This window comes from Meleagris gallopavo, chromosome 29, assembly GCF_000146605.3.
Source record: "Meleagris gallopavo isolate NT-WF06-2002-E0010 breed Aviagen turkey brand Nicholas breeding stock chromosome 29, Turkey_5.1, whole genome shotgun sequence".
Lineage (NCBI taxonomy): Eukaryota > Metazoa > Chordata > Aves > Galliformes > Phasianidae > Meleagris > Meleagris gallopavo.
This window is the reverse complement of record NC_015039.2, coordinates 2,324,843-2,343,944: the sequence shown is the minus strand read 5'-3', so window position 1 is coordinate 2,343,944 and position 19,102 is coordinate 2,324,843. Positions and strand designations below refer to the sequence as shown.

Genomic DNA, 19,102 nt, shown 5'->3' with positions numbered 1-19,102 from the left:
GCCCATCTCCGCTCCCAACGGTCACCTCCCCGCGCGTGCCTTGTTCCTCCCTTCCCCCAATCCCACTCCGCCCCCGGGGTGGATGTTTCTGTGGGAGCGAAGCTCTCAGTGATTGGCTGTTGCCGGCTGTCAGTCACGCCCTACCGGCATGCTCCTTCTCTCCTCGAGCTCCCATTGGCGGAATCGCCTTTTCGGCCCCACCCACGCGCGTTATGATTGGCGGAGGTCGGCGAGTCGCTGTTGAACGCAAAACAAAGCGGCGCAGGGCGGTGTGCGCTCTGAGGGGTTCGGCTGCTGTTCCCGCCTCTTTCCTCAGGGCTGCTCTCTTCACAGAGGCCACACTTGCAGCCTCAGGTGAACGCAGCCGCGTTCATTACCAGCTGTGCTCCTTTCTGTTGTTTTCCCAGCCCGTATTGCTCTCAGTGATGCACAACCAACGCAGAGCCCGTCTGTTTCCTCACCACCCCCCCTTGTGCCCCGCTGGGCCTTCAGGGTGACGATGCTGTATGGATGACACAAAAAGGTTTTTCTCTGGCGTGAAATTATTAGTCTAAATTATTTCTTTCCCATGTGAGTGGTGAGGTGCTGGAACAGCTGCCCAGAGAGGCTGTGGATGCCCCATCCATCCCTGGAAGTGTTCAAGGCTGGGTTGGATGGGACCCTGAGCAGCCTGGGCTGCTATGAAACGTGGAGGTTGGTGGCTCTGTGTGTAGCAGGGGGTTGGAGATTCAGATCCTTGAGGTCCCTTCCAACCCAACCATTCTGCGATTCTGTGTCAACTCTACGTTATCACCACGTGCTTTCTGTGTGGCTGTGGTTAGCGTCCCTGCTAACATTTGTGCCTGTGTCATTGCAGAGGAATGCGGGCAGCAGCTCAGATGGAACAGAAGACTCCGATTTCTCCACGGATCCCGAGCATACAGACAGCTCTGAAAGCGATGCCACATCACGGCGATCCGCCCGTGTGACCCGCTCCTCAGCCAGGCTCAGCCAGAGCTCCCAAGGTAAAGATGTATTTCCTTAAACACACCACTGGCAGGAGGCTCGGTTCACTCCACGTTCACTTGCATAGATTAAACGCGTGGAGTTTCGTACCCAAATGCGAATATGTAACTTTTTTCATTGGGTTTTATTGTATCGTAGTAAAACGCAGTCTTTCTGACTGCAGATTGCATGCATGTGAGGTTGCATAACGTAAGGATTACACTGATGGTAGAAAGGAAAACTTGAGCATCCTCAGTTCTAGAAGTAAAGCTGTTTCTTTATTACAGGAGATAGAAATCAAACCCATTGTGTTGAGGGACGTGGTTTCGTGAGACTATCAGTGATGGGTGGATGGTTGGGCTGGGTGATCTTTGGGTCTTTTCCAACCTTGGTGATTCTGTGATTCTATGAACCCATGATTCTGCTTTGCCTGATTTATCTAAGAACTCTGTAAACTTATCTTGTTAGCTAAATATAACTATGTAGGCAAGTTAGAGAGGGAGTGTTTAGGGATAAAAGTTGCTGTCGTTTGCTTTGTTTCTTTGGAGTTTTCTATACAGCAAGGGAAGATGTGTTTTCAAGATTTGCTGATGCAATAAATGTCAACAAATTTTGCATGCTTCTACTTTTACACCCAATTTAAAAGGGGAAGCCTGTGTCCACCTCCTCGTTTTTAGCTTTAGGATAGCAATTTCTAGGCTGTTAGTTATTAAGAAAATGACAGTAGGTAAGTTTGTTCCTTCCATCTGTGCATACACTGTTTTGTGATGGATTTTCTTGTAGGTAAAAAACTTATGTGCACAGTCATCTGGTGGTTAGGCTTCAAAAACAGGAGGAGGAGTGATTTGGGTTGGTATGTGGGATGCCTGTGATACTGTTAGGGTATGAAAGCATCGTTTTCATGCAGAATAATCTGTTTTATAGTGTTACGAGCAGCGTGTCTTTGTAAAACCATACGTGGTGTTCCAGATGTACCTCCATACCAGAAGCAGCTTTGATATTCTCAAGAATTTTCTAAATGCTGATAGTTGTTATCTAAGCTAAACACTACAAGCTTTCCGGATGGGAGCTGTTTGTAATTTCTAATCAATTCAGTTATCATCTCAGAGAAAGTGAATCAAATTCCAGATCCGTCGGTGTTTGTAAAAGTGATGATTTAATCTTAGAAGAATATATCATATCTCTGTGATAATGTGCAATGATTGCCCAGAATCCTGCACTGATACCCTGTGGTGTTATCAGAGCACGTGTGAGGCAGTTCACTGGCATTCAGTGCTAATTGTGGGTGTAATTATGGCGTCTCCATGAAATTAGATTCCAGCCCGGTTCGCAATCCGCCGTCGTTTGGAGCAGAAGAACCAGTCTATTCCACGAGGAGGGTGACCCGCAGCCAGCAGCAGCCTGCCCCTGTGACTCCAAAGAAATACCCACTCCGGCAGACCCGCTCGTCTGGATCAGAAACAGAGCAAGTGGTTGACTTTTCTGACAGAGGTACGTAGCCCCAGTGAGGTGTTGAGAGCTTGCAAAATGCTCTTGGAAAGGATATGCGGCTCCGTTCTCTGGGCACAGTGTGATATCCTCAAGTTAGAGGGTTTGAGACAGCTATCCAGAGTTGCTTTACATATTTTTCTTTGAAAGCTTTTTTTTCTGGCAAATTTGTAACATCTTGATCCTTGTTCAGACACTAAAAATGCAGCGGATCACGATGAGTCTCCACCTCGTACTCCCACCGGGAATGCCCCTTCCTCAGAGTCTGATATTGATATCTCCAGTCCAAATGTATCCCATGATGAGAGCATTGCCAAGGACATGTCCATGAAGGATTCTGGAAGTGACCTGTCTCACCGCCCTAAGCGCCGCCGCTTCCATGAAAGCTACAATTTCAACATGAAATGTCCCACTCCTGGTTGTAACTCTTTAGGTAATTTCAGTTCCAGGATTGATTTGTTGATTTTTTTTTTATTTTTATTTTTATTTTTTGCCTTCCTGTGGTGATATTAAGTCCCTCTCCGTTGACTTGTACAACGTAACAGTAGGCAGTTGCTTGGAATCAGAAACACTACTGAGAAGTGGGTATAGAGAAGAGTTATGGAGCATATCCACAGGTATATCTTTATTGTCTAGAGGTCTTCAGGGGATGATGGGATAAAGAGCAAGTTAGGAGAGTGAGTGAGCACAGGTGTGGGAGGAGAATGCAGAGCCTTGTAGGTGAGGATATTGATCTCAGACTGATAAAAAAAATAGGTTCTCAGCAACAAATGAATGCAGTTATCTAATATGCCTGGCTGCTTGCATGGAGCGCAGCTTTTGAGTTAGCGTGAAAAGGATTTTCCTTCTTTGTTCTTATAGCTTGTGCCACGAACCATGAAATGTTCTCCTCCTACCACAATGTTAATAAATGGAGTTACCTCTCTGAGAAGCTCGTATGCAGTATCTGACCATCTGGGCTACAGTTAATGGTCATATGTTAAAAGCTTTCTCTTTTTCCTGATCCTTTACAGGACACTTAACTGGAAAACACGAGCGGCACTTCTCCATATCAGGATGCCCACTGTATCACAATCTGTCAGCAGATGAGTGCAAGGTAGTGAAGTCTTCTGTTTTATCTTCCTTATGCTTTTATAGAACGAAATACCAAGACTTGTTTGTGCACAGGAGAAATAACGTGTTCCACTGATGTCCTTAGCTGTAAGACAGCAGCATTTGTTGTGTGTCAAACAATTTATAAATCACACATTAGAAAATCCACCTAAACAGAGAAATGGACAAGATGGAAGCTCTGACAGTAGTTTGCTGCAGTGCTGACAGAGGAGTTTTGACTTCCAGGTGCGAGCACAGAGCCGGGATAAACAGATTGAGGAGAGAATGCTGGCCCATCGGCAGGACGACAACAACAGGCACGCCACCAGGCACCAGGTGGGCAGTCTGCACGTCGTGGAGTGGCTGCTCAGTTAAGAGTGGAAAAAACTCAGTTGTGTTTCTAGGAACAGCGACTTTAACTTGATCTCCCTTCTTTACCTCTTAGTGAAGCTATTGTGCTAAGTCCCGAGACTCCATTTTGCAATCTCCAGTTTGTTTCAGCAGGGGAAATTCATTTTCTCCCTTCAGTAAGAGCCTGGAGCAGCTAGTGAAAGCTGAGAGGTGACTTTGGGCAGTAATGTTACAGAGGAGGCTGGAGTTGTTCTCACGATGTTCTTTTCTGTGTGCTTTCATGTGTATGACAGCAGAATTTCTGCAGACCTGCATGCCACCATTTTACCCTGCATAATTCCAGCAGGAGAATTATGTTTCTCAATTCAAATGAGTCTTGATTGAGAGTCAGGGTGACCTGATGAGTCAGCAGTGAGCTTTTCCACGTGATTAAGCAGTGCATAAGGAATGCACTCTGTCTCGTGGGACTGAGGTGTGTTGAGAAAGGCAGGCTACATGAAGTAGAAAAAAATTTGTGTTATACCTGAAGTGCTTTCTCGTGCATGCAGGATTTGGTTTGGAGACAACAAACCTGATCAAATAGAAGCCAACACAGAGGTCCTTCAGAAGAGGTGCAGGTGAATATTTGAGGTGCATGAAGGTTAATGAAGCTTTCCAACTGTTTTTTGTTTTTTTTCAGGCACCAACAGAGAGACAGCTTCGATACAAAGAGAAAGTAGCTGAACTCAGGAAGAAGAGGAACTCGGGACTAAGCAAGGAGCAAAAAGAAAAATACATGGTAAAAGCAGCAATTCTTTCATTCCTGTGTCTGGAATGAAACCACTAAGTGGTCATCCTGCAACATTTTCAGTTGAAAAAAGGTGCAAAATTCAACAGCCTAGTATAGCAGTGAAAACTCCTTTTTTGTTTTGTTTTTTTTTTTTGCTCTAGGAACACAGGCAAACCTATGGCAATACTAGGGAACCTCTTCTTGAGAACCTGACCAGTGAGTATGACCTTGAGCTTTTCCGAAGAGCACAAGCACGGGCATCTGAGGACCTGGTAAGCCTTCTAGCTCATAGTTGTTCAGAAATGTGAATGGTTTGGGGGTTTTGTTGTACTCGTGCAGATAGAACCTACTGGAAGGTGAGTGCCCACAGCCCAGCCGAGTCAGCAAAGTTAGAGTAGGTATGATGCTGAAATCATTCAGTAGGTTTACTGAAAGTATAGGTGAACCTAAACATCTGCAGAGATGAATGCTACAGTGCCTTGGATGAGGAATAATTAGTAACAGCCTCATTTAATAGGTACATCTTTTCAGTGAGGGAATAGACAGCTTCACCTGTGGCAACAGGAAAGGAATGATTAGAAATGAAAGAAGGTACCTTGACTGTAACTGTGACTGTGGAATGGGGTTAAAATCCTTATATTGTGGCTGAGGCTTCAAAGCTACCTCCCATCTCCAGAAATGAACCAAAAGATTCTTTGATGCCTACCAGTGGCACACTGGTAAATCAAGGCTGAGAGTTAGGCTGTACCTCTTCTTGCAGGTGAGGGAAGAAGTGTTCAAAGATGTTTTCTGAGTCTTTCTTCCACCACTGGCTAGCGCTTGTGAACAGGGCTCAGGCTGAGTTTACTTGAGGAGGGGTTTGTGGGAGACGTCGTTAGGTCACAGACTTGAAGTGAAGGATCTCCTGGAGGGAAATAAATACAACCCCTTCCTCTCAGCATCCCTTTAAAACAGTTTTTAATCGCTGTTCATGTGTTTCATCCATAGGAAAAGTTGCGGCTCCAGGGCCAGATCACAGAAGGCAGCAATATGATTAAAACCATCGCTTTTGGCCGCTATGAACTGGACACCTGGTATCACTCTCCCTACCCAGAGGAGTACGCTCGCCTGGGACGTCTCTACATGTGTGAGTTCTGCCTCAAATACATGAAGAGCCAGACAATACTGCGCAGACACATGGTAAGGGCTGGGAAAGATCTCTGATTCCTGAGCTTCAAATCAGGCGTGAGCATGCAGATGTTTTTAAATGTTATTACTGCTGTCAGTTCACTTTGGGAGGTGAGGAGATTCTGAGTCATTTTGAGAGAAAGTTTTCCTAGATGCAGGCTTGATTTCTGTTCTGTTCAGTGGGTTGTAGAGGAGAAATGGGACCTAGAATTAAATTTAAAAGCTCTGCGTGTTTCCTGGTGTGTCCAGCAGCTGTTATAACCTCTTCTGCCTTTAAAACAGTAGTGTCACCCAAATTTTGTTTACTTGTCATAGGCAAAATGTGTTTGGAAACATCCACCAGGTGATGAAATCTACCGCAAAGGCTCCATTTCAGTTTTGAAGTTGATGGGAAAAAGAACAAGGTAATTAATTGTATTAATAGGCCTAGCACTGCTTTTCCTGTAGAGAAACAGGATGCAAATAGCCCTTTCTCTCTCTAATGGTGGAAAGGCTACTGCAGTCCAGTCTGTCCACTCCTGCAGTTCTGATGTTTGTTTTGTCTGTGTTTTCATTGTGGTTATTCCTCGTTGCTGTTGTGCACAAGCATTTTCATCTGTTCTCTTGCACTGTGTTGGATCAATAGCTTTTGGGATGCCAGGATCCCTTTCTTAAAATGAATGGGGAGCTTCTGTGTGTGGCCTCAGTACATTGCTACTGCATCTCTCATTCAGCTGAGAACATTCAAACTTGTGTTAGAGTGGAAAGTAGGCTAATTATACAGAGGGTGACCTTGACCCTCAATTGAAGGGTAGAAGATGAATCTGCAACCACTGGTTCAGTTCTAGGTAGCAGCAGTCTGTAGGTGTATCCAGTGCTGGAGGCTTCAGAGGGAAGAACAGAAAAACAGATTCACAGCTAAATTTTGGACTGCTGGAAGCTGGGAGGAGGCTTTTCCATTTACCACAGATGACCTTGAAGCACAGGATTAACACAAACAAGCAGAGGTCCAACCTTCTGTTTCCCTTCACTGAAGATGTGATGTTTTGAGCATTCAGAGATTGGTATCACAAACAGAAATTCCCACCTTATCAAATTTCACCTTATCAAATTTCACCTTACCAAATTTCTTTATATGGGATTGTTCCCCAGTCCAGCTGTTCTATCTGAAAGGCTCCACGCCATTTCTGAGATGATGCAGAACTTTCTTTGTATTTCCCATGTATGTCTGTTTTTGTTCACACTCTCCTTTTGTTTCTAGATCTACTGTCAAAACCTATGTCTGCTGGCAAAACTTTTCTTGGACCATAAAACATTGTATTATGATGTTGAACCCTTCCTCTTCTATGTCATGACAGAAGCTGACAACACTGGCTGCCACCTGATAGGATATTTCTCTAAGGTTGGTTGCTTTCTTCTTGCATATAAACCTGTTAGAAGTGATAGTGAGAGTGCAAGTGACTGCTTCTTGGGTACAGCTCCATATGCTGCCATCCTCAGCTTTACATTGTGCACCAAACACCCACTGCCTGATAAAGATGATCATGTTACTGGTTGCTAGGCAGGTATTTCTGCAATTGCTGCTTTCACCTTGTATTGAATCAGTTGTACAGGCTTGTTCTGTCTGTTAGGATTATGATACAGCCTATTGTTTGTGCAGATCTAGACTTGTTAATTTGTTCTGTGTATTCTTGGTTTTTAGGAGAAGAATTCTTTTCTCAATTACAATGTCTCTTGTATCCTGACAATGCCCCAGTACATGAGGCAAGGCTATGGCAAGATGCTCATTGACTTCAGTAAGTATAAAGAGAATCATTCTGGAAACATTCAGTTTGGTATAATAACTTCACACCAGTATCTAACATATCTGTTAGATGTGTAGCAGCTTTTAGTAGAGCTGATTTCTTCTCGTTCTGAAGAGTAGCAGTCAGGAGGGAGTAGTTTGGGAAGGAGAAATAAATCTCCTTTTCTTTACAGGCTATTTGCTTTCTAAAGTAGAAGAAAAAGTTGGCTCTCCAGAGCGACCTCTGTCTGATTTGGGTCTCATCAGCTACCGGAGCTACTGGAAGGAAGTTCTCCTTCGTTACCTGCATAATTTCCAAGGAAAAGAGATCTCTATAAAAGGTATAATTTCAACCTAAACTGGTTCAGGAGCATGCCTGTGCAACCTCAAATATGAGACAGGTCATGCTCATTGCATTGATGCACGTGTTTGTGTAGCAGCACAGTTGGTGGAATGTTCCTTTGTTTGGATGTTGCTCCTTTTTTAGTCCACCCAACAGCAAAAATAATCCGAGTTCTTAAAGTTTGTACTGACTTCTTCTTATAAAAATATTAAAAGCTTTCAAATATTTTGCAAGTGAATTGACCACAGACAAGTTGTGTAACAGTGCTACAGATAACCAGAGCAATCAGAGGCTTCAGCAGCAATAGTACTGCACATGCCTCCTTAATATCTGCAAGGCATTTTGTGTTTATCACTTCAAATGTGATGCCTAAGACTTTAGTTGAAAACTAACTGTCAGAGACTGTTGCAGTGGAATTTGTTTCTGTTCTAACCTAAACTGATACTGGTTTGCAGAAATCAGCCAGGAGACTGCAGTAAACCCCGTCGACATTGTTAGTACCTTGCAGGCACTGCAGATGCTGAAGTACTGGAAGGGGAAACACCTGGTCCTGAAAAGACAGGTAAGGTTTCTCATAGTTTTCTCTGCACCTTTATTTCCTCCCATTTAGCTGTTAGATTCACATGAACTAATGAAGTCAGTGTTATCTTTCTTTGGTGCAGGGGCTTCCCTGCCCTTTGATTCCAGCACCAGATGGGGAGCACCATCATTTTGAAATGCAGTCTCTGTAAAGTGCAGCACTGGCATTGAGTGTGATTCTTCAGTAGTGTAGAAATAGGCTGCATAGACTGACTTTTTTTGCATGTATGGAATAACATTGTTCATTGTAAGCAGTTTTTGGGGAAATGAACTGTCATTCCTCTCTTGCCCCTCATCGTGCCTAACCTTTATTGAGCAAATGGATGCACAGCAGTGAAATGAATCCTGAATGTGTCCTGTTTGTATCCTCATTAGACAAGTGATTTATAAACCCCCAAAGATAGGACAGCTTCTCTCATTGATGTGCTCTTTCCTGTAGCTTTGTAGCTACAAGTAGCCTTATCAGTGTGGTTGGAAGCGCTTCTAGAAAGTGCTGTGGAATAGAAGTTATTTTTGACATGCTCAGCAGTAATGGAGTGGGCTAATCAGATTTCTGGACTTTGATGTTTGGTGTTGTACTTTGGATAATTCTCTCATCACAGCCTGTTTGTTTTAACCCACCCTTTCGTGCTCTTTTCCTCAGGATCTGATTGATGAATGGATAGCCAAAGAGGCAAAAAGATCCAACAGCAATAAGATAATGGATCCCAGCTGTTTGAAATGGACCCCTCCTAAGGGAACTTAACTGTCTGTCACTCCTGAAGCCAGTGAACCCCAGCAGTAGGAAGTACCCTCGGGATCTCTGTTGTACCTGTTGCTGTTGTGATTGGCTGGTACAGTACCCTCCCAAAAGATCAGCTCCCCTTGGTACTGTTCTGGCCCAGATCTTTTGTGCACACCAGAAGCTAGTTCTGAGGAACTTTATGTTTCGGCCTCAATGAGGTTGCAAGGATTGGATCTGTATAGGACCCAAATGAAGCTCCTAGTAGCACTGGCCCAAGGAGTTCTGATATCTGGTACTGTACCTGTCCAGTCACTGGTCTTACCCTCCTGTTCTTATTCTGATGAGGTTGTGTTGTGTCCTGTTACCTGGTTGCTTCTTCCTTCAGGTTCCTTGCTTTGTAAGTAACGGAGGTAACTTCTGTGACTTTTGAACAAGGTCTAATAACACTTGTTTGCAGAAAGGCTGTTTTCCTAGCAAGCTGCCATTTACACTGACTTCATTTTTAACTAGTCCTGTCTGATGGACTGTTCCATTCCATGTATGAAATAATTTTACTAAAGCAACATGCCACCTCTTTGAGCAGCGTTTTTCCTACGGTACAGTAGGTCTTCACATAGTTAAGACTGTGCAGTCAGTATCTTATCAGTGAGCGGTGTGATTGGTAGTGTTATCCCAGAAGAGTGCAAGCTGACTGTCTGAGGGTATCACAGTCTGATGAGCTTCATAGAGTTGCTCTTGGTGTGTGCTCCTGGGGCTGCAACAGTACCACTTCTGTTGGAGACACTTCTGTCACTGCATATTGCTGCTTGCCTGGTTTTCCTCTTGGAGTTGGTGGGTTCCTTCACACAGAAACAGCCCGTTGAGTATATTTCACCGGAGGTGTTTTGGATCGTAGGCCTCTTTCTACTGAGGAAGGTTTCTTTCCTCAAGATTGAAGAAATGAAAATCTTCACTACAGATAAATATTTGCTAGCCTTATCCAAACAGCCACAGAAACTCTGAAATCCAAATATCACCAGTTGTTGGATTGCCTACAGTTTATGTTCTGTGCATCAGTGGCAGCTTCACGTAGCTGTGTGGATGGTTTGTTTCTCTGACAGCGCATCCTTGTTTGTCTCTGTAAAACAAGAAAGCTTTTACTTCCTCTGTCCCATCAGCAGCACCAGATGAAACTATCATACAATGGCTTTCAAGTATAACCACTGTCCTTGTGCCACAGGTTTGCTATATGGCTCCAGTGTGATTAAAAGAAGGGGACACACTTGGAGTAGGTGATGGCAGCATCATATAGTGCTGATTTCATTGAAACCTTCCAATGCTTTTTTGTTGAATGGTGACTGAAGTGAAGCACTTGCAGCATACCATACCAGTAGGTAGGAGCTGTTTCCTGTTAACCACTGACCCATCCTTGTGTGGAAAAGTTCTCTATTGCCCCTCTGGTGGTTGTCTGCCTTTCTCTGCCTCTTTAAAAAAGAAAAAGAAAAAAAAGGAAAAAAAAAGATCATCAGTCAATGATGTGTACTTTGTGGGCATTACTGAATTTTGCTGTCTCATGCCCTTTGCTCCTGTATTGTAACTAAATACAGCTACTCATGAAAATATCCAACAAAGTAGATCTGTGGAGTAGGGAAGAAAGCCGTTCTTGTACAGAAGCTAAACCCTGTTCCCATGATGTGGTAGAATGTGCTGTTCTTGTATCTACTTCTCAATAAAGCATGTTCTCTGCTCAGGTTTGTGTCTGCCCTGTATTTTCTTGTTAGATACACTATTCTGCATCTGCAGTTAAGCAAAGCTGCTGCTTTATGCTTCAAGGAACTGGTTTGGAACCCATCTTTGTCCCTGGTGGAACTGATTGTAGCAGCCTCGAGGTTGGATGTTACAGAGATGGATGCCCTGTGTTGTGGATTCACTTGAGCTGGTCCTGCATGGGAGGCTGCCAGGAGGAGAGTGTGGATATTGCCAGCAGCAAGTATGCCATGGAGAACTAGGATAGCACATCAAGTTGAAGTTCTAAGAAGGAAGGAGTTGCCCTAAAAAAAACCCTGGAAATCAGGGAATCCCTGATTTCTAACGTTCTCTGCTTCCATGTCCAGATCTCCCTGCTCCTTGTACTGTGCAAGGACGTGGAGCAGTGAAGTCTTTGATCTCTGAAAAATAGCAGCTGGAGTTCACTGCTGAGCGCGAACATTTTGAATCTTTGAATTTCTGATAGAAGGTTCCAGCTCCTCCCAGGGAGTCAACTCAGTGGGAGGAAAAGAAAAGAGAGGGCATGTTCTTTGGGTTCTGAGCTTGCAGAGAGGCAAGGATGCTGCTAAGAGTGAGACCAACATGTCAGTGGTCTCGAAATGCTTTAATAAAGTGAACTGAGATGAAGCACCTTGGTGGCTGTGATCTCTTTGAGATACATGAGGAACAGATAATGAAAACCAGACACTTTCCTGAGCAGTGATGTTTGCTAACTCACATCGAGGCTCCTTCTCTTTCTGCCTTTCCTTAATAACAAAACCATTTAATATCAGTAAAAATAATGATCATTTAAGGAAATACATACAGATGGGAGTATTACTTTTACTTGAGCACGGTTTTGCATAATACCAGTTGCCAGATTTACTTTTCTAAGTACGTGAGGATACAGCGTGGCTTAATTTGTAGATAACTGTACAGAGATGGGATGATAAGGGGTTCAGCTCCCACACTGCTCTGCTGTGGGGCAGCCAGCCCCTCTCACAGCTTTGTTTCCCTTCCTCTGCCTGCTCTGTTTATGCTGTGTGTTCTCAGACTGCCTCTCTGCATGTACAGCCCATAACATGACGGGGTCTTCTCTTGGCTGGGACTTGAGGATCCTTAGGTAATGCAAACACTAATTAAGCAGTGAGTCATACAGAGAGCCATAAACATCGCTAGGTAACCGAAGATGAGACATGCAACTGCTCACAGTTTCACCCACTGTTTATTCATAGCGACTGCAAACTTGCAGATGTTTTATACTATGTTGGTGGTTTGAAGCCCACTTAAAAATGATGATGCTACCAAAAAGCAACGGGTGCTTTCAGAGAGTATCCTAGATGGTGCATTCTTACTCTGCCTTGTCTCAGTTGTAAAACACATTTGCATTCAGCCTTGACCTAACACAGGCATGGACTGTGTATGTAATTTTAGCACACTGATAACCCTGCGGTGTGCTTTGCTATGACAGACCCTACAAATACAAATTCAATGCAAGGCAGAATCAGAAGTCGAGAGCCAAACTACTTCACTTCTATTATCCCAGAAACAAAACCACTGGAATTAGAAGTCATGTCAATTAGGTAAGACTCTGAATGCCCCTGAGTGTGAGTGGTTGGAGCAGATGCAGCATTATGGGCTTTCACTGAAGGCCTCAGGTTCTGTGCCCAGAATCCCAGAGGTGCTCTGCCTATCAAACTGCAATAAGACAGGCCTGCCAATGGTCAGTCCTGATGCTTCACATCAAACTCATTTTCTCCTGTGAGCCAGCAATGCATTGCCTTTGTTCTCGGTGCAACCTAATGCACCTTTCAGTAACTCTGTGAGAAATGCATATTTAAAATAATAACTATAAATGGTAGTTCAACAGGGCCAAAGTTGAGAAATGTTTTATGGTGCATGTTTCTGTGCTGTCAGTAAACGACAAACAGCCCCGTGGAAGCTTTGTGGGTGCAGCAGCAGCCTCTCTGTGTACTGATATAACAGTATTGTTTCCTGTTCAGTTTGTTTCCCAGAGAACTTTCCACGACTTCTGCCCCACTGCTTGAATGCCAGCAGTCCTGGAGCCATTCCTCCAGCAGTCCCTGCAGCCTTTTCCCTGCTCATTTTGCAGTTCCTGGCTCTCCAATGTCCCGTGTATCTATCCCAGGTGATCAGTTATGGTCTGCCCGTACATTCTGAAGCCCATCCCATTGTGTGTCACAGAACACTCGGGGCTGCTGTGTGTGTTAACCCAGCACTTCCATCAGCCTTAGGAAAGGGAATGATTACAGCACACAAAGCCTCTCCCCAGCCTCATCCCCAAGCCCGGGCTCTGGAAGCACAAAGAAAACAAAAACTTCAGAGGTGGTGACCCCGACAAAGAACAAACTCTGCACAGGGCTTTCTCAAGGACGGTCACGTTCACTTTTTGCTGCTGCTGCTGCAGCCCCGTGTGGGTGAAGCTGGGATTTTCTCAGAGTCTGCCACTAGAGAATGTTCTTTTGACCACAGACGTTGCTAAAGGATTTCTTCCTCTGAATTTCTTCAAAAGACAAGGAAAATACGGCTGTTCCAGCATGGAAGCTGTCCAAGCTGAACTCCTGCCCAGTTTAACTTCTGCAGTTTAAACCCCCAGAATGAGAATTCAGAATAGGCTGAGGACACATCATTAACTACTGCCCTGCCTGGGAAGTGGTTACGTGTGATCATCTCACCCTCTGTGCATCGCAGATCAGCGAGCGTGCAGCCAGGCTGTGCTCCATGCATACCAGCCCTCAGCCCTTCAGGCCTCGTTGAATGAAAACTAAGACAGCAAACAGGCACAGGGACCCCGTGGGCACCATTCCCAACCTTGCACTCACTGTGCTGCCCTTATCTGTACCAGTGCAGTGCTGGTAAGTGCCATTCTGAACCAGTTCACACGACACAAACATCTCCATCTTTACAGCAGTGAGACCACAAAGCCCCTCTTCTTACAGTTCCTCCCCCAGACTCCTGGAATATGGGCACAATAGGATTTGTCAATGCAGACAGGCAAACCAGTGCATGTTTTTTTTTCACCAAGAAGGTCTGTGTGCACCCCAAGGACCCGGCAGGTTGTTCCTGCTGCTCCCACCCAGCTGAGCACTGCCAGTTCTGATGGCTTTTCCTTTTTGACGTATTTGTTTGGGGGCAGGATGGCAGGATGTGGTCGCGTCGCAGCCACACGGGATCTGCAGGGAAGGGATTGGTGGTTGATATCCCTATAAAGGACGTGGAAGGAAAAGAGACAGCGGGGAAGCAGGAAGGAAAGGAAGCTAAATATGTCAGATTACTTCAGTTGTTTCTATTGTGACGGCGGTGTAACTGAGCTTAGTTTAAACCCGTGTAAAGCAGTAACTCTGCCCTTCTGTTGATCCAAAGCTGTGGAAAGAACCAGAACAACACCTACCTCTCACACCAGCTCACGGTCGAGGGGAAAAGCAGCTCTATTTTTGAGAGCATCCCCTGTAATTAGCTCTGCTCTTTCCCCCTCTCCCCTGAGCTCCTGCCCACACGTCCCAAGCAAACAGCCAACCCCAGCTCTGTGACAGCAGCAGAGGTACGGCAAAAAAAGGAGAAGAAAGAAGGCAAAGAAAACATCCCAAGGAAGAGAGCAGATATCTTCCTGTGGGCTTTGTGCAGAGAAACATTTGGAGTTAGAAGAGAGCTGTTAATTTGGGAAGGGCCGAGCCTACAAACGGGAGGGGAATCAACTCTTTGATAACAGCAGGACAAGGGGAAATGGTTTGAAGTTGAGGGAGGGAAGATTGAGGTTGGATGTCAGGGGGAAGTTCTTTGCTGTGAGAGTGGTGAGGTGCTGGAACAGCTGCCCAGAGAGGCTCTGGATCCCCCTTCCATCCCTGGAGGTGTTCAAGGCTGGGTTGGATGGGGCCCTGGGCAGCCTGGGCTGGTATTAAATGTGGAGGTTGGTGGCCCTGCGTGTGGCAGGGGGTTGGAGATTCAGATCCTTGAGGTCCCTTCCAACCTGGCCCATTCTGTCATTCTGTGAGCCATAGCTCCCTTCTTGGGTGTCACAGCTCCTGCCCATCAGCAGCACAACACTGCTGCATTTGTGCCTTCTTTCCTAAAAAGCACACACCCTGCCGGTGCTTTGTGCAGGCCAGCTGCTTGGTGTGACATTCGTGGCCATGTTCAGGTCTGGTTGTATTCTATCTTCTTCTGGATCTAAGTGACACGTTCTGTAATTCATAGAAATGAATCAGGAAAAGGATGAGCTACATGGTGGGATATATAAGGCAGCCAACAGCTGAGCTGCATGGCTTTGACAGCAAATATGCATCAGCTCAGTTCAGTGGGGGTGGTTAGAAGGCAGCTGTTGGAACACAGGGAGATGGTGATGACTTTTATTTTGTGTTCAGTCCCCCTCGTGCTCAGGGAGGTGATGGCACACCATGCTGCTCTGCTGCCAGTGCTTTTAGGTAGAGGTTAATGAGGAGTTTGAGTTAGGCTCACAGCTGAGATAAATCTTTACCATAATAACAGGAGCAGGAGGAGATCTGTGGGGATTTGTGTGCTGTCAGCCACTCCATCCTGCTTTTACCCATTGGTTGGTCTGAATGATGAGGTGCATTGCAGCCCAAAGCTTCAATGATAGGACGTTCCCTGCATGGCAGCCCTTGGTTTTTGTACCTGGGACAAAAAGGACATCGGTGGCTTTCAGCTCTGTTGGATGGTATTTCCCTGAAGCAACATAAACTGCAAATGCTGCTCGTGGGAGATTGTAACACCATCCCTATTCCTATGAAAGGAAATAAAAAGGTCTTAAGGAACTCCTCTGCTTCACCTGGGATGCACCACCGGAATTGCAGCTCATGGACAACCTGTGGCTTTGGATGCTGTGCTGTATGAATGAACCCTTTACATCAGGTTAGAGATCAAACGCTGCGCCAGGAAGTCTTTGCTTTGCAGTGGGCTGTAATGGCTCGTGTGAGGCTAACATTGCTCACCACTGACTTTGAGAAGATCGTGGCTGCTCAGTGGGACTTGGACTCAGAAAGAAAGGGAACCTCCTGCAGATCTCAGTGAAAATGGAGAAGCGATGCCCTGTGATGTGAGAGCCTGGGGTGTCTGGATGTGCTGTAGCAGCCTTGCTGGGAGCTCCCAGTTAGCAATAGCTGCTCCCACTTGGCTGCAGAGCAGCAGCAGCATTCATTAATGCTGGCCCAGGCCAAACCAGTGGAAAAACTTTAAATGTGTTTCCATTTCACACTAGAACTCCTGGGTGCTTCTCTTAGCTAGCCACTGCTTGATTGCCTTCTGTAGGTGCATCAGTGCGGTGCAGGCCTGTCTAAGAGGGATGCATTTGGCATCAAAGTGAAGGCAATCCCAGCCTGGGTCTGACCAGAGATCAACTGCACAGCCACAGCAAGGTGCTGCAGCATAGTGCAAGGCACACCAGGGAGAAGAAGACATCGCAGTACAGTCTGCTCTTCCCAGAGTTCCCCCAGCACGCTTCATCTGGCTGTGCATCCCTTCACCTCTGCCCTGGGAGCAGCTTCTTGGGCAAAAGCAGTGCAAACAGGAAGCTCTCCTCATGCTTCTCCCACCTCTGGAGATGCAGACTGACCCCGTGGAGCAGCAGGAGAGAAACAGGATGTCAGTGAACCACGCTGGCAGCCTTAGTGTGCTCCTGACGAGCCGACAGGCTGCATCAAGATCCGTGTTTGCTTTCTGTCCCACTGGGGAGTTTTCCATGCAGACCAATTAGGTTCTTTCCAGCCTGCAAATCGCTTGCAGTTCAAACAACTTGGTGTGTTGCTTAATGCTGGCACTGGAAGCTGGCTGTCAGAAGTCTATAAGCAATCTTGTTTTGATGGGCCAGCCCTCGTATGAGAAAAAAACAAAATTCAGATAGGGAACAACAACAAACTGCTGTGACTAAGCTTTATCTTGGCCAAGATGCCTCTTCTGCCTGGTTTTGTGTCTCAGCCTGCAGAGGATCACTGCACAAATGCAGGCAATGCCTTTGAGCTGGCCTGCTGCTCTCTGGTTATGTTTTCAGCCATTCCTTTGCAGGCTGGGGCTTTATCCAGTCCTCCTTCAGGAAGAAGGCAGATTGAGGTCGCTTTGCCCAGCACCCACTTTTCAAGGACACACAGTGACCCTTTTCTGTTGTCCTGGAGCACACCTGGTCATTTACACCAGTGGGACAGCAAGTCATTGAGGGGGGGCTTGGTGTTCACACTGCTCCGTTGTGCAAAGACTCCGAGTATTAAAATCACTGCATATCTGTACAGATAAGCCTGCTGGAGAGCAAAATGTAGCGAGGCTGGCTTTGCTTTGGGAATGTTTGTTAAGCTTTGACAAGCCCATCTTTGCTCAGAAAATACCTTCAGGTAGCACAGAGAGGTGGTTATGCACTGGTTCTGAATACTTCTTCTTTTCTCCTTTTTTCCTTAATTTAGCTAATTCAATTACATACAGGTAAAGAAACCTGTGGCTCCGAGAAAGTCTGTAGGTGGAAGTACAGAGGGAGGTTTTGCAATTTAAGATCACCTGTTGAATCTCATTGTGCCAGAAGAGTCTCCCCGAGGTTCCCATTACAAAGCAGAGCTTTGCTCTGAGGGGCTGTAGGTGATGGATTTCCTATACGAGTTGGACTTGAGATCAGATTTAAGCATCCTAAAACATTTCCCACCCTCCAGAGGAGGGATGTCTGTGTTAAAGCATTGCATTTCAAGTCCCTCCCTGCTCGCGCTCTGCCTCGGTTTCTAGAATCACAGGCAGCTCATTAAAGGGGTTTTACAAGTTAATGGCTTTCGTTCTCAATTCACTCTGATCATCCATCATACTTGCTAGCAGAAGAGGCACTGCACACATGACTGAATCCAAGCAACCGCAAAACTGCCTGGAAATCCCCAGCAAAACGTCAGCGATGCTCTTTGCTCCGAGGCGGCAGCAGAGGGTGCTGCATCCCCAGGGCACGCAGGGCTGATCTGCAAAGCTCAGAGCCGCTCAGGGCATCAAGGCACCTTCTGGGAGCCGTCCCACTTCTCTTTCATCTGTCCACCGATGTGTATTTCCTGGGCCAAAATTATAGTTCTCGTTTAGTGATGCTTGGTTTGCACGGTGGTTTGCACGTCAGTGTTTGTATCTGTCCCTGTTTGAGAGAGGTTGGGGGAGGGCTGTGCATCAGGAGAAGTCTAAATTCACTGTTAGAGCGTCTCTCCGGTGCTCGGGAGCCGAGTTTTCCTCCCAGTTTGGGCACGAGCAGGTAGCTTGGAGGTGACAGATTGCTTCACTGTCATGTGCTGCAATTGCTCTGCTTATAGGACACATTCTGCTCTTCTCATCCCTTGCTATGAAGCAGCATTCACATTTGGGGGTGCGTGGTGTCCCCATAACTCAGGACAGGGCAGTTTTTCTTCCACTGGGGGCTTTCTGACACACTGGAACAGGTTGCCCAAGGAGGCTGTGGATGCCCCATCCCTGCAGGCATTCAAGGCCAGGCTGGATGTGGCTCTGGGCAGCCTGGGCTGCTGGTTGGCGACCTGCACACAGCAGGGGGGTGGAACCAGATGAGCATTGTAGTCCTTTTCAGCCCAGGCCATTCTATAATTCTATGATTCTATGATTCTGTATTGTCCCTGGTGGGGATGCCAGGCTGGTGCCTCCACTGCCCTCAACAGGACTCTTTTCCCCCCACCCCAGATGACAGCTGCTCCATCAGCACAACCCAAACCCGCAGCTTTCCCTGTTCTCAACTGAACGATGCCATTTCTAAGCAGCAATCCTCGCAGCCAACCCCATCCCCACCGCTGTCCCTTCTCCCATCTCAGCACAGAGAGAGTGACCGAGGCAGGATGTGACCCATAGATGGCACTGGCCTTCCACCACCGCTGTCCTGGGATGCTGCATCTGCCGGACATGAGTAACCCAGCACCACCCACGGCCCTGCAGCTCTTGTGTCACCCCTGGGCGATGGAGGTGGGAGGCCAAAGCTGTCCCCATGGCTGCAGATCCTCGCCGTGCATCGCAGCCCTGTGCCGTGCACTGCTGCCTGCAGTGTGGGCAAGCAGCAACAGGAGGCTCTCTGCCTCCGACACAGGGATGTGTGGGTCAGTGGGTTCGTGTTAAGCTCCTCTGGTTTTGCTG

The 19,102-nt window shown here is 46.4% G+C and overlaps 1 protein-coding gene across 1 annotated transcript; it reads left to right on the top strand.

Moving 5' to 3' along the window:
* The first annotated feature begins 212 nt into the window (after positions 1 to 212).
* Positions 213 to 10,988, top strand: KAT7 (lysine acetyltransferase 7). The gene is given in 16 exon segments (XM_003213052.3): positions 213 to 269; positions 857 to 1,004; positions 2,299 to 2,475; positions 2,666 to 2,905; positions 3,486 to 3,568; positions 3,811 to 3,900; positions 4,595 to 4,693; positions 4,846 to 4,956; positions 5,672 to 5,863; positions 6,167 to 6,224; positions 6,227 to 6,255; positions 7,092 to 7,232; positions 7,533 to 7,626; positions 7,808 to 7,954; positions 8,412 to 8,518; positions 9,179 to 10,988. Coding segments are annotated over 16 exon segments (1,875 nt in total). The 3' UTR covers positions 9,281 to 10,988.
* Positions 10,989 to 19,102: the final 8,114 nt, after the last annotated feature.